Source organism: Miscanthus floridulus, chromosome 14 (genome assembly GCF_019320115.1).
Source record: "Miscanthus floridulus cultivar M001 chromosome 14, ASM1932011v1, whole genome shotgun sequence".
Lineage (NCBI taxonomy): Eukaryota > Viridiplantae > Streptophyta > Magnoliopsida > Poales > Poaceae > Miscanthus > Miscanthus floridulus.
This window is the reverse complement of record NC_089593.1, coordinates 76,118,486-76,132,921: the sequence shown is the minus strand read 5'-3', so window position 1 is coordinate 76,132,921 and position 14,436 is coordinate 76,118,486. Positions and strand designations below refer to the sequence as shown.

Below are 14,436 nucleotides of genomic sequence, written 5' to 3'. Positions count from 1 at the left end.
CGGCGGCGACTGTTTGAGATGAGGCCGGGTGAGCCCAATGAGGGCATCCGGATGTCCTCCTCCGCCCTTTCCGACAAGGAAATTCTTCGTCGGGTGGGGGAGACGGTGGAGCCAAAGCTGAGGGGCGGCAACCTGACCCCCATCGCGATGCACCCATCGCATGGGTTCCTCTTGCTGGTAAGTCATGCGCCGCTGTAGCCCCCGAGCCTCCTCCGTTTCTCCTTACTTCTCGTTCCCTTATGCGTGTTCGCCGTTCCTGCAGGGGATGAGGGACGTGCGCGCCTCTCCGCCTCCCGTTCCCAAGGACGCGAGGCGGCGGGCGATCAATCGGGCGCATGCCGAGGCGCAGAAAAAGTGGAAAGACGCCAAGGCGGCGAAGCGCACGAAGAAGATCCTCGTGCGTGAGGAGCTGGACAAGCGTCGCTGTCAACAAAGGAAGGATGGCCTCCCATTGGAGGAATCCCCATCGCCGTCGCTGTCGACGGAGGCCTCGGACAGGGATGACGAGGGCGAGATGGGGCGGGGTCCCCTGGACCATCTCCCTAACATAGGGGAGACGGTGCCCGGGGCATCGGCCAGTAGCCTGGCGCTCCCAGGAGGAGGAGGAGAAGCAGACCCAGGGTCGGCAATTGCCCGCTCCAGGGCTGAGGCCGACACGCCCAAGGCGCGGGCGTTGGGCAAACGCGCCGTCAGCCCGGTGGGCTCGGTGGCGGCGGTGGAGCAATTGGCGGCGGAGGCGATGCAACTACCCCCGCAGAGGACCGAGGGGGCACCGGGGTCCATTGAGGACCAACCGGCACCGATGGACACGGAGGCCATGCCTCTGCCGTCGTGGCCGTCTTTGTGGACAAGGGTCGCCGTGGCGAAGCGGTTGCCGCCCCGCTTGAGGCAGGTGTATTTTTGGTGGGGTCGTAGTGCCTTCCGTTCGTTCTTTTGTCTTGTGCTGACCCTGTGATCGTCTTGTCCTTAGCCGGAAGCGGCCTGCGGAGGTGCCTACCTTGGCGCCCCTTAAAGCGCTCAAGGTTAACCCTGGCTCCACCGCCCACTGGGTGGTAGAGGCGCAAGCCTCCCTACAACGTGACGCGGCGTCGGCGAGGGCTGACCCGAAGGAGCTGGCCACCCAAGGAGGGGCTGCCGAGGCGGCCCTGACACAGGAGGGGGAGGGAGTGCCTCCGCCCCATGATGGTGAGGCCCGTGGGTCGGATGCGGCCGAGGTTCCCTTGGCCACCGAGACCACTGGGACTGAGGTCCCCGGGGTTTCACAGGCCAGGGCGATGGAGGCTGCGGCGCCTAGGACCATCGAGGCCACTACGGCGGGCATCGGAGCCCTCGCGACCGCCGAGGCCACGATGGCGGAGGCTAGAGCCCCCAAGACCACCGAGGCCACGATGGCGGAGGCCGGAGCCCCCGGGACCACTGAGGCCATGATGGCAGAGGCTAGAGCCCCTGGGACCACCGACGCTGACATGATCATGGCGGGGCTACCGGCCTAGGAAGTGGAGATGAAGGCGGCAGAGGCCTTGGCGGCACCCTTGGTTCAAGGCCCGCCGCCGTTGCGGGAGAGCGCCCGGGAGGTGGAAGTTCTTCCGATCTCCTCCGACGATACTTCCCGGGCGCAGGAGATGGCCGGCGCCGAGATGGCCGGTGTCGTGGAACAGCCGGTTCCAACCCCGGGCGAGGGAAGCTCGGCCCTCGTGCGGGTGCGACCTGAGCCCCGCGGGTGGAACCACCCGCATGTCCTGTGGCAAAGCTGGGATGATCCTGAGGCAGAGCCTCTGTTTGCCCTCGAGGATGCGGCCGAGGGCGGTCGCTGGGACACATTCGAGTAGTACCACCAACTGGCAGAGCGGTCTCTACGGACGGCGCTGTCCGTGGTGGCCAACGATTTGCCCGGAGTCGCCCAGGTTCGTGCTTTCTTTTCCCATGCGGTGGTCTTTTTCTGAGTTTTCTTTGTAGGGATTGACCCCTGTTCTGTTTCCCCTAGGAGCTCGAGACCCGATCTCTTGGGAAGTCGGTCTTCCTCCATCGGGAGAGGGATGTCTGGGACCAGATTCAGCGGCAGAAGGGCCTTCTTGCAGGCACCAATGAGCTCATGTTAGCGCGGAGCGCAGAGGTGGAGGACCTCCGCCTTCGTTGTGCCAACGCGAAGGTCGAGGCGGCCATGGCCCAGGAGCAGCTCGCCCCTCTGGTGGTGCAGGTCAAGGAGTTGGAGGAGGAGCTCACCCGCGTGGCCAGTGATCGGGATGCCTTCAGGTCTCGAGTCATAGAAGCTATGGCCTTGGCCACGGCTCTTGCTAGGCAGCTAGGGGCGGAACAGAATGCGCACCAGCTGACGAAAGGCGCTTTGGATGAGGCCCTTGCAATGGCTGAGGCCTCACGAACCAAGGCTGTGGTTTGGAGGGGAAAGGCCGAGGGTGAGTCCTAGTCCCTTCATTTTATTCGCTTTTTCTTATGTTCGTTCCCTAACTTCCTGGTGTGACGCAGAGCTAGGGAGTGAAGCTTCCAGGGCGGCCGAGGCTTCTCGGGTCGAGGCTCAGCGCCTGAAGGAGAAAGCTGAGGCCTTTCGGGTCGAGGCCCGACACTGGGAGCTTAAGGCCAAGGGTGAGTTCCATAGGCTTCCATCCCTATTTAGCTTGTTTTTTTTCTCGCTCAACCCCATTCCATTTTCTGTGGTGTAGAGTCAGAGGCAGAGGTTACCCGGGCAGCCGAGGCTGCCAGCGTGGTGCAGACGGTGCTCAAGACCGAGATCGGGGAGCACGAGGCGCTGAAGAGTGCCGCCCGTGCCGCTTGCGAGGCCCTGGTGGTCAAGGGGGTTCAGTCAGGCAGCTCCCTTGGGAGTCGTCTGATTGCGCTGAGCAGTCAAGTGCATGAGCGGCTCCGAGGAGCGCTGCATACGGGCGTCAAGAGCGCACTGGCCATCATCGCCTCGCACTACATTGGTGTTGACCTTCAAGCCATCAGCGATGGCTATGTCTTGCCCGATGATGACGATGAGGCCAACGAGGTGGTGATCAAGCTGTTGGAGGGGGCGGAAGGCCCTGGCACCGCGCTGGCAATGTTGTTTGAAGAGGAGGTGGTCCCTCCCCCGCTGTCTACCGATGCCAGAGGTCCTGAGCCTTGACCTGGGCCCAAGCGGCCATGTAAATAGAGTAGGAATTAAATTTGTATCGTAACGCTTATGGCCGTCGATGCCTCTGTTTTTAAATTACTCGTGTTTCTTTAATCGCTTGTCTTGTGTTTCCGAGCCTCTGCCCTCTTGTTGTCTCTGATCTGATTTCTTTGCAAAAAACCTCTTTGGAGCCTGAGCCATCCCTTGGGCGAAAGGTGGTGAGGGAGCGCCATAGCCCGGAGGCTTAGGCCGTCTCGTGACTTAGCCGGCCTTCTGGCCCTAAGACGGGCTTTTGGTCCTTGGGTTTTTCGCAACCGATTCGTCAGAGTGTGCTAGAGGGTTTGGCGTAGGAATTTTTTCGAAAAATGACTAAAAATGGCGCATGGGACTTTAGGGGGAATCCCCCATCTAGCCCCCGAGGGAGATTCAGCTCTGTGGAGGCAGAGCCGAGTCTCCCTTATAGTGTCATCGTGGTGCCGAGACCAACGATAGGCTCAGGGAATTTCTCAAAAAAATAGAACAACTAAAAAACGGGTTTCAATTGCATTCCGAGAAACAATATATACAATGCTTGAAATTTTAAGGATAAAAGCGACGTAGCTGTTCTATGTTCCAAGCGTTGGTGAAGATTTCACCCTTTTCGTTGGCTAGCTTGTAGGTCCCGGGCTTCAGCACTTGGGCGATGATGTACGGTCCTTCCCATGGCGGGGTCAACTTGTGGCGGCCCTTGTTGCTCTGTGCTAGCCGCAACACCAGGTCACCTACCTTCAAGTCTCGGCCTCAGACACGCCGGGCCTAATAGCGTCGTAGGGTTTGCTGGTATTTAGCGGAGTGCAGCAGCGCGACGTCTCGGGCTTCCTCTAGTTGGTCGAGGGTGTCCTCTCGGGTGGTGCGGTTACTTTGTTCGTTATAGGCTTGTAGTCTTGGGGAACCATATTCCAAGTCAGTGGGGAGGATGGCCTCGGCCCCATAGACCAGGAAGAAAGGCGTGAACCTCGTGGCTTGGCTTGGAGTGTTCCTCAGGCTCCAGATAACCGATGGGAGTTCGGCGAGCCATTTCTTGCCAAACTTCTTCAACCGGTTGTAAATTCTTGGCTTAAGGCCTTGTAGGATCATGCCATTGGCACGCTCTACTTGGCCGTTAGTCCTTGGGTGTCCTATGGCTGACCAGGCTACACGGATGTGGTGGTCGTTGTAGAATGTCAGGAATTTATTGCCGATGAACTGTGTCTCGTTGTCGGTGATGATGGTGTTAGGAACCCCAAACCTGTGGATAATGTCAGTGAAGAACAGCACTGCTTGCTTAGGCAGGTGGTAATTGGGTGTCGATCCACTCAGCCACAAAATCGGCCAAGACCTGAGACTTAATTGCTTTCTGAGGCGCAAAAGTCAAGGCTTCCCCCATAAGCTCGACGGCCCACTTGGCTATCCTGCCTGAGGCTTCCCGGTTGTGGACTATCTCTCCCAAGGGGAAAGACAATACCACGGTCACTGGGTGGGACTCGAAGTAGTGACGCAGCTTGCGCCGGGCTAGGACTACAATGTAGACCAGCTTCTGGATGTGGGGGTAGCGTGTTTTGGTCTTGGAGAGCACCTCGCTGATGAAGTAAACAGGTCATTGGGTGGGTAGAGCATGCCCTTCTTCCTGCCTTTCTACTACTACAGTAGCGCTGACCACTTGGGTCGTCGTGGCGACGTAGAGTAAGAGGGCCTCATCCCTGGCTGAGGGTACCAGGACAGGAGGATTAGTGAGCAGTGCTTTAAGCTTGGCGAGGGCTTCTTCGGCCTCGGGGGTCCAGAAAAAGCGTTCGGATTTTCTCAAGAGGCGATACAGAGGCAAGCCTTTTTCACCGAGGCGCGAGATGAAGCGGCTCAGGGCCGCAAGGCATCCCACGACCCTCTGCACTCCCTTGAGGTCTCTGATTGGTCCCATGCTGGTTACGGCCGAGACCTTCTCTGGGTTGGCTTCGATGCCGCGCTCCGAGACTATGAATCCCAAGAGCATGCCTCGGGGGACCCCGAACACACACTTCTCGAGATTGAGCTTGATGCCCTTCTCTCTAAGGCATTTGAAGGCTATCTTCAAGTCGTTGACGAGATCTTCGGCCTTTCTGGACTTGACCACGATGTCATCCACATAGGCCTCGACGGTTCGCCCAACGTGGTTGCCAAAGACCTAGGTCATGCACCGCTGGTACGTGGCCCCCACATTTTTGAGGCCGAAAGGCATAGTCACGTAGCAGTACATGCCGAATGGGGTGATGAAAGAAGTCGCAAGCTGGTCGGACTCTTTCGTCTTGATTTGATGGTAACCAGAATACGCATCAAGGAAAGATAGGGTCTTGCACCCCGCAGTGGAGTCAACGATCTGATCGATTCGGGGTAATGGGAAGGGGACTTTTGGACAGGCTTTATTCAAACCGGTGTAGTCTACACACGTCCTCCATTTCCCATTTTTCTTCCTAACTAACACGGGGTTAGCCAACCACTTTGGGTGGGACACTTCCTTGATGAACCCGGCCGCCAAGAGTTTCTGCACTTCCTCACCGATGGCCCTACGCTTTTCCACATCGAATCGGTGCAGGCGTTGCTTCACCGGTCTAGAGCCAGCCCGGATGTCCAAGGTGTGCTCAGCGACCTCTCTCGATATGCCCGGCATGTCCGAGGGACTCCATGCGAATATGTCGGCATTCGCACGGAGGAAGTCGACGAGCATGGCTTCCTATTTGATATCGAGGGTGGTGTTGATTTTCAGCGCTCGGTCGTCGGGGCAGGCGGGGTCGACCGGGACGAGCTTGACGGCCTCCGCGGGCTCGAACACCCCTGCACGACGCTTGGAGTTCGGTGCCTCACCACTGAGTTGGTCGAGGTTGGCGATGAGGGTCTCGGCCTCTGTGAGAGCCTCGGCGTACTCGATGCACTCGATGTCGCAGTTGTATGCATGTTCGTATGTGGACTCAATCGTGATGATACCACTGGGGCCTAACATCTTGAGCTTGAGGTAGGTATAGTTGGGGACTGCCATGAACTTGGCATAGCACGGCCGCCCCAGGATGGCGTGGTAGGTTCCCCTGAACCCGACCACCTCGAAGGTAAGGACCTCCTTGCGGTAGTTGGAGGGGGTGCCGAAGCAGACGAGAAGGTCGATGCGCCTGAGGGGTCGCGTGCGTTTCCCTGGCACAATGCCGTGGAAAGGTGCGGCGTCGCCTCAGAGCCTTGATCGGTCGATCTCCAAGAGCTCTAGGGTGTTGGCGTAAAGGATATTGAGGCCGCTGCCTCCGTCCATCAACACCTTGGTGAGTCGGGTGTTGCCGACGATCGGGTCGACAACAAGTGGGTACTGCCCGGGATTCGGAACATGGTTGGGGTGGTCATCTTGGTCAAAGGTGATTGCCTCCCGAGACCAGTCGAGGTACCGGGGAGTGGCCACCTGGACAGAGAAGACCTCTCAGCGTTCCCTCTTTCACTGTCGCGCCGTAAGGCACGCCGAGGGTCCGCCGAAGATCATGAAGGCGTTATGTACCTCGGGGAACCCGTTGTCCTTGTCATCGTCCCAATCACCGGCGCCCTTCTGCTTGGCGTTGTCGTCGGGGAGCCCGAGCCTGGCATAGTAACACCGCAACATGGAGAAATCCTTGAGGGCATGCTTTACCAGACCTTGGTGGTAAGGGCAGGGTTTCTTAAGCATGTCGTCGAAAGGTCTGGGGCCCCTGGGGCCTCAGGGATTCTTGTGTTCTACGGCCACGACCAGATCAGCCTCATGGATGGCCCGCTTCCCCTAGCGATCCTTCTTCTTTCTTTTGGGGAGGTGGGGAACCGAGGCCTCAGGGGCCTCATCCCTCTGCTTCCCCTTGGCGTCGTTCTCGGGGAAGATGGCCCCTACAGCCTCTTCGCCCGAGGCGAAGTTGGTGGTGATGTCGAGGAGCATGGCAGCCGAGCGTGGCACGTTCTGGCCTAATTCTCGGACCAAGTCTCGGCAGGTGGTGCCAGAGAGAAAAGCCTGGACGATCTCTGAGTCACCGACGCTGGGCAACTCGGTGCACTATTTAGAGAAGCGCCGGATGAAGTCTCAGAGAGACTCGTCTGGTTTCTGGCAATAGCTCTTAAGGTCCCAGGAGTTTTCAGGGCGCACGTATGTGCCCTAGAAATTCCCGACGAAGATCCGAACCAAGTCGCGCCAGTCGTGGATCTGAGAGGGAGGAAGGTGCTCGAGCCAGGCTCACGCCGAGTCTGACAAGAGCAAGGGGAGGTTGCAGATGATGAGCAGGTCATCGTCCGCGCTGCCTAGCTGACAAGCCAGGTGGTAATCGGCAAGCCAGAGCTTGGGGTTGGTCTCGCCGCTATAGTTTGTGAGGTTGGATGGCTGGCAAAACCGGGCTAGAAACTGAGTGTTGCGGATGGCTCTACTGAAGACCCATGGGCTAGGTGGTTTAGGAGAAGGACTGCGGTCTTCCTCACTGTCATAATGGCCGCCTCGATGTGGATGGTAGCCTCGAGCGGGCCCCTCACTATCGTGGCGTCGTCGCCGGCCGATCACCTCGTGGTCGCCCTGCGCCTCGCGTCGGTTGTCGAGGCAGTCGTGGACCAGGGGGACCCTATTGATTGTCAGTGCCCGAGCAGGCTTAGGACGAACCGAGGCCTCCCTATCCTGCCGATGCAGTGCTGAGGGGAGGTCCGAGGCGGCACCATGCCGTCGGGAGGCAGAACTCTCGGCCTGCTACACCGCGGTGGTCTCGAGGAGATCTCAGAGCTTGCCGCGAACCCGTCGCCCTTCTGTGGTGGAGGGCTCAGGCATCGCGCGCACTAGCATCGCCACAGCCGCGACATTCTGGCTAGCACGATTGAAGATTAGGGGACGATCGTCCCCTTCATCGTTGTTGATGCGGTGGTGCACGTCGCGAGCCCGTCGTCGGGCTCCTCCGCCATCAGCGTGGCCCTGCTGCTCCTGCTCGAAAGTGTTTCGGAGCTATTGCAGAAGGAGTCGATCTTGCTCGACCTTGGCCTAAAGCTCGCGGAGCTGCTCCAGGTCTGGGCGTCGAAATTGTCCGAGGGCAAGGTTCTCGTTCCATGCTGTCGGTGGGATAATGCGTGAAGGCGTGGCATCGCCTGTTCCCTGATGAAGCGGAGTGCGGTTGCCTACCCCCTCGTCCTCGTCGCCCGTGCTTGGCATCCCAAGTCCGACGTGGAAGCACTCACATGAGGGATCGTAAGTACCTTCATCGTCAGAATCGAAGTAGCCAAAGCAATAATCACTTGTGGCCAAGAAGCGACGCATGGTTTCGCTGTCATGGAGGTTGGAGAAATCCGCTCCGGCCCATACCTTGTCCTCCTCCAAGGAGTTAGCGTGGGTGTGGATCGACGCGGTGGTGTCGAAGTCGAAAACAAAGTGGTGGTGGTGCTCCGAGAGATCCGCGTGAGCGGAAGCATAGGCGTAAGCATAAGAGGCGGAGGCATTTCTCAACCTGAAGGGGTATGGAGATGGGGCCGTCGCTGGGCTCTGCTCTATCGGAGTTGGCTCCTCAGGGAGTGGTGGAGCGGAGCTTGATGTCAGGGTGTCACCGGGTGCCACCGACGTTTTTCCTTTGTCTAGGCTCAGGCTAGGCAGGTCCCCAACCAGGGACCCTGTGCCAATAGCTGGTCGTAGGATACCGGCGGAAAGCGGCGAGTCGCTCTGGGTTCACATAGCATCGGGGTGATCCTACTCGCGTCGTGTCTAGCGAACGCGGAGAGAGCGGCCGCCCGGGCGCCGTCTGTGCCTAGGCTGCCGGTGCGTGACGTCGTCGTCGGCAGGTGGGGCTCAGGGTGTGAGGAGTACCATGTCATACTCGTGCCCTAGAGACATGAACTCCAGGCTCCCAAACCAGACCACCATGTCGAGACGCAGCGGTCGTACGGGGTCTGCCATCCGGAACTTGTTGGGATGACGAAACCGACACGCAGAGCCCCTACCTGGCACGCCAACTATTGGTGTTTTGGACCAGGGGATCCTCAACCAACCAGTGAATTTGTGCTGCGTGTTCCCAATCCCGGATGGTGATGCAAAGAGACACAAGGCTTATACTAGTTCAGGCAATTGGTGCCCTACGTCTAGTCTGAGGGATCGATCTTGTATTCCTTGCACCAAAGTGCTTGTAGTAGGGGGTTACAAGCCAGGTGAGAGAGGGAACTAGTCCCAGGTCTCGACGGGGAGTGATGTGGCTACTTGAGACATTGCTCTCAGGCGGCAGGGAAGTGTGCGTGTTACCGGGTGTTGTTCTTCATCTCTCCCCCCTAGAAATGGCCCAAGTCCTTTCCTTTTATAGTTTGAAGGGTGGACAAGGGTAGTACATGTGCTAACTATACGGCGTCGTGTGAATAGAGGCGGCATGTCCGAGCCCTGTAGCCTATTCCTGTGGCAGTGTGGTCATCGGAGTGGTCTGTCCTTGGAGCGCTGGGGCGACGTGTTGGTCACATCCGATCCTGTGCATCATGGGAGCTCTAGGGCTGCCTCAAAGTGGGCACGGCGGTCAGTGTGCGGTCGCTGTGGGTGGACTGCACGCGAGGTCAAGGCTCGGTTGGTGCCAAGGCCGAACCACGGTGGGGGGTCTCGGCAGACGTGAATCCCAAGATAGCTTAGACCCTAGCATAGAGTGCCGAGGCCTGGAGGGAGCGGTCGATCTGGTACACTGGTTCGGAGGCGATGATGACTCGGGCCAGGCTTCCCATGCCGCATTGTCTTCAAGGCGGGGATTGTGAGGCACAGTGTGGGCGCTGATCGTGGGCACAGCGCGGGCGCTGATCGTGGGCACAACGCCAGAATACAGTGTCTGGTAATCCCCGCCATGCCCTGTCTCAGCCAGTATGGCGCTGATGCGACTTCTTGTCCCGTCGGCCACTCCGTAGTGTTGAGCCATCATCCAGCTAAGATTGCAGGAGTGGTTGATGCATTAATAATATGTGACATGCTGTCGGGAAGACTGGTCAAGGCGGGAGCGACGGGTTGTTGACAAGGCAGCCTCGAGCGATATGGAGAATAGCTGTCTCATTCGAGGCTGTACGCACAGGGCCTCGGGCAAGACGGAGATTGGGCTCCTTGCTGAGGCCTTTCGTGAGAGGCCTCGCGCGAGGCGGAGATTTCGTCAGGACGTCGAGACCTCCCGTGCGAGGCCTTAGGCGAGGCAGAGAGCCAGTGGGCTCGGACAGGGATGGCAATGAACCCATGGCTTACCTTCTGGCTTCGTTGTTGACAGGATTTAAGTGACTCTTTTGGTGTACGCTCGGGGTACCCCGTTCTATGGTACCCAACACAAAGAATGCCCTACGTCTAGTGATGGGAGGAGATCTTGTATTGACTTGCACCGCAGTGCTTGTGGTAGGGGTTACAAGCGGGTGAGAGAGGGAGCCTGTCCCAGGTCTCGGTGTGCTCTGATGAGTTGTGATGTGTATTGCTTGAGATGTTGATGACATAGAGAGCCGAGGCCGGGTCGGTGCAGAGGCTTGGTCATCGTGGGGGCTCGGTGGGCGATGGTTTTTGAGGCTACAAGAACCTGGAAGTGGATAGCCGAGGCTCAAAGGGAGCAGTAGTCATGTGCGTTGATTCCGAGGCTATAGGGACCCGGACATGACCTGCACGCTGCGCCGTCCTCAGTAATGAATGCTGGGTAGGGGTTAGGCAGCATAGTGTGGTGCTGGCCTCGGTCGTGGGCACAGTGCAAAGCACAGCAGCTAGTAACCCCCGCCCCATTCTATCATGGGCAGCATGGCGATGATATGACTCCCGTCTTGTCGGCCACGTTGTTGTACCGTGCTAGTGTGCGGCTTATGTCGTAGGAGTAATTGAGCGTATTGAATGGATGTGACACCCTGTTGGGTTAGGCAGGGCGGAGGTTGTGGTGTAGCTGCCTGAGCCAGCCTCGGGCGAGTTGCAGAACGGGCGCCTATCCGAGGCTCTGTGTTATGAGGCCTCGAGCGGGTCAGAGAGTTGGTGCTCACTTGAGGCCGGTTCCTAGGGGTCTCTGATGAACAGGAGGATCGACTATTGGGTTGCCCCGGGCTGAGCCTACCTCAGGCGAGTCGGAGAACTAACTGTAGAAGGCTGGCTGGCCGAGCCCGCCTCGGACGAGGTGGGGGGCTGCCTGAGGGCAACTTGGCCTCGGCACTTTGGGGTTTAAACAAGTTTTTTGGTTCTCGCTTAGGGTACCCCTTATTATGGTACCCAACAGTAGCCCCTGGGCCTCTGCTGGAGTGCGTGCACTCCTTCAGAGGTTCTGATGGTTAATTTGAGCTGGGCCGGCCATCGCCGAGGCTTCATCCTTTTTGGTTGCTGGTTCTTTCTGGTGGGTGCATGCAAGCACACCCGCCGGGTGTAGCCCCTAAGGACTTGGAGGGGTGGAGCACCCCTCCAAGGGCTTTTGAAATTTGAGCAGGTGGTTGTTTTTTCTTGTTCGCCGAGCCCCCGAGCCCATCGGCCATTTAACAGGGCATGCTTGTTACGGGGGTTTAGGCGTGGGCACAAGGCGTTAGGCCTCGGCCCGGGTGCAGAGGTAGCCTCTGAGCCTCTACTCATGGCAAGAGGGCGATCAGGGGCATCCATGTCTTTTTACACGACCCTCACGCATCCTTTTCAAAAGGAGGAGGGGTGGGATACGCCATGCTACCCTCGGTGGGTGAGCAGTGACATTCTCGGTGAGCTGTTAGCGGGTAAGTACAAGCGGAGGCCTGTGCCCCGTTCGCTAGGGGTTGGCTGGTGGTCTAGAGATGCACTCCAAAATACTAGAGGGTTGTCTAGTAGGTCTCAGATCCGTTCGATTGGTTCTGAGGGCTCGATGCCTCCCTTCGATGGGATCCCCTAGTGATTACCCTGCTGGTCTCGGACACGGCTTAGGACATCCCAAGCATTGATTTGCTTGGGCCTCGGCCGCATAGGGGCTCATCCATAGCCATCCCTAACTCTGCGTCCTGGGGTGGCTGTCGAACCCCTGGTGCGTCAGCCTTTGAACCCCTAGACCGTAGCGGGCTCGGAGCCTAGTTTCCTTCTCCTAGAAAGAATCCAACGGGAATATTCCCTTTCTGTCACTGCTGACGGGCGGGCACGCCTTTTCAGGCGATTCCCTCGGGGAGACAGAATGGTGCCGCAGCAGCCGATGCGGGATGTGACGTCCCGTCTGCAGGTGGGTAGTTAATGCATGCGTGCGCGTGGTTTACGAGGAGATAGGAGATCGATTGGGCAGATTCCGCCGGCTTCGCATTAATCGTGCCAGATCTGGTGGTTTTTTTCCCTCGGATTTGCCGGTTCACCTTCTCGCCCTGCCTTATATATATATATAGGGCACACCGTGCGCTCCGCCCTCCCATCCTAGCCGCCTGCATTCTTCCTCTTGTCCTTGAGCGATCGCCAAGAACAGAGAGAGCACAGCAGAAGAAAGAGGGAAGGAAAGAGGGGGAGAGAGAGATCCATACCTCGCCACCGTCGCAGCTCTCACACCAATCTCATGGCTGGTGCTACAGTTATCCTCCTGGCGGACCCCTGAGGCCCCTCCGATGTGGCTTCGGGGACACTGCATGCACTCGTTAACGAGGGCCTCCTCGGCCCTATCACCGATCGGGATAGGCCGGAGTGGATTGCGTCGGGGGATGAGATGGAGTCGAGGACACGCGACGGCTATGTCATGAGCTTCGTGGCGTTCCATGAGCGCGGCCTTGGGGTGCCGACGAACCGCTTCATGCGGGTGCTCCTGCACTACTACGGGGTGGAGCTTCACAACTTCGCCCCCAACTCCATCACGTAGGCGGCCATCTTCGTCGCCATTTGCGAGGGGTACTTGGGGATTGCTCCCCACTGGGAGCTGTGGCTCCACCTCTTCCGCGCGGAGATCACCACCAAGGCGATGGGGTCGATGGGCATGCGAAAGACGCTGAGGGCCGGCGGATGTACCCACCAGGTGCGCCAAGATAGGTCGCACCTTTACATCCCGGTCTAGCTCGCGTCGTCCAACCGCGGCTGGTACAACAGTTGGTTCTACCTCTGCAACGACGACGGTGGGCTGCCTCCTTACACCGGGCTGGTCGTGACCTCCAAGCTAGAAAAATGGCGGTACGGCGTCCCCACGCCCGATCAGCCCAAGCTACGGCCGCTCCTCGGAGCCCTGGAGAAGCTGTACGACCATGGGCTTACCGCGGCCGTGGTCGTCGTGGCCTTCCACCGGTGGAGGGTGCTGCCGCTGATGGCCCAGCGGCAGCGCCTGTATCAGATGATGTCCGGGGAGCCTATTGAAGGCATCCGGATGTCTGCCGCCGCCCTCACCACCGATGACATCTTGCGATGAGTGAGGGAGATGGTGGCTGGAGGGCCCTCTGAGGACGATCTATTCACGGTCGTGATGCGCCCATCGTGGGGGTATGTCTCCCTGGTAAGCCGAGCGCCGCTGTAGCCCCTGAGGCTTCCCTTCTCGCCATGTCCTTAGTTCATTCCCTCATCGCGTTCGCCGTTCCTGCAGGGGTTGAGGGACGTCTGGGACTCCCCGCCACCTGTTCCTGAGGATGCGGTGCAACGGGTTCAGAACAGGACATACGCTAAGGCATACAAGAAGAAGAAGGACACCTAGGTGGCGAGGCGCGATAAGAAGATTCGCGACTGCCAAGAGCTGGAGAAGCGCTATCGGCAGCAAAAGCGCGACGGCCTCCTAGAGGAGCCGTCCCCGTCCCTGTCGATTTTGGGCGAGGACGACGAGGACAACGACGAGGCCAAGGTGGGGCGTGGCCCACTGGACCATCTCCTCGATGTGGACCCCCACCGAGGGCCCATAGCTAGGGGGTCGACATTCGGGGCATCGGCGGGGGGCCTGGCCCTTCCGAGAGGAGGAGAGGATGTCTTGGGGTGGGCAATCACCCATCCCGAGACCATGACAGACACGCCCGAGGTGCAGGTGTTGGGGGAGCGTGCCGCTGGCCCTACGGGCTCAGCGGTGGAAGTGACGTGGGCAACGGTGGGAGTGACTCCACCGCCCCCGCAAAGGACTGAAGAGGTGGCAAAGTCCGACGAGGACCGGCCGGCGTCACCGGATATGGGGGCCACTCAGCAGAGGACCTCCGTCCCTCTGCCGCCCCCGCCGCCGCCGCCACCACGGACGGGAGGCTTAGCGTAGAAGCTATCTTTCCCCCGCTCGAGGTAAGCGCTTCATCAGTGGTAGTTGTAGTGCTGCCCATCTGTTTTACGGTCATGAGCTTATTCCTTGTGTGATCTGTTTAGCCAGAAGCATTAGGCGGAGACGCTCGCCTTGGCGCCTCATAAGGCGCTCAAGGTGGGTGCCAGTTCGACGACCTGATGGGTGGCGGACGAGTAGGCCGCC

The 14,436-nt window shown here is 59.1% G+C and overlaps 2 protein-coding genes across 2 annotated transcripts; one reads left to right on the top strand and one right to left on the bottom strand.

The window, feature by feature from the left end:
* Window positions 1-802: 802 nt before the first annotated feature.
* Window positions 803-1,493, top strand: LOC136503781 (uncharacterized). Its single transcript, XM_066498752.1, has 2 exons — window positions 803-888; window positions 971-1,493. The coding sequence occupies exons 1-2, from the start codon at window positions 803-805 to the stop codon at window positions 1,491-1,493; spliced, it is 609 nt and encodes a 202-aa protein (XP_066354849.1).
* Window positions 1,494-5,831: 4,338 nt separating this feature from the next.
* On the bottom strand, window positions 5,832-6,134 carry LOC136503780 (uncharacterized). The gene has a single exon (XM_066498750.1). The coding sequence runs from the start codon at window positions 6,132-6,134 to the stop codon at window positions 5,832-5,834; it is 303 nt and encodes a 100-aa protein (XP_066354847.1).
* Window positions 6,135-14,436: the final 8,302 nt, after the last annotated feature.

Coding starts and splice junctions, on each gene's coding strand:
- LOC136503781 (XM_066498752.1), top strand. CDS start 803: ATGGACACGGAGGCCATGCCTCTGCCGTCGTGGCCGTCTTTGTGGACA. Junction 889..970: donor CGGTTGCCGCCCCGCTTGAG/GCAGGTGTATTT, acceptor TCTTGTCCTTAG/CCGGAAGCGGCCTGCGGAGG.
- LOC136503780 (XM_066498750.1), bottom strand. CDS start 6,134: ATGGCAGTCCCCAACTATACCTACCTCAAGCTCAAGATGTTAGGCCCC.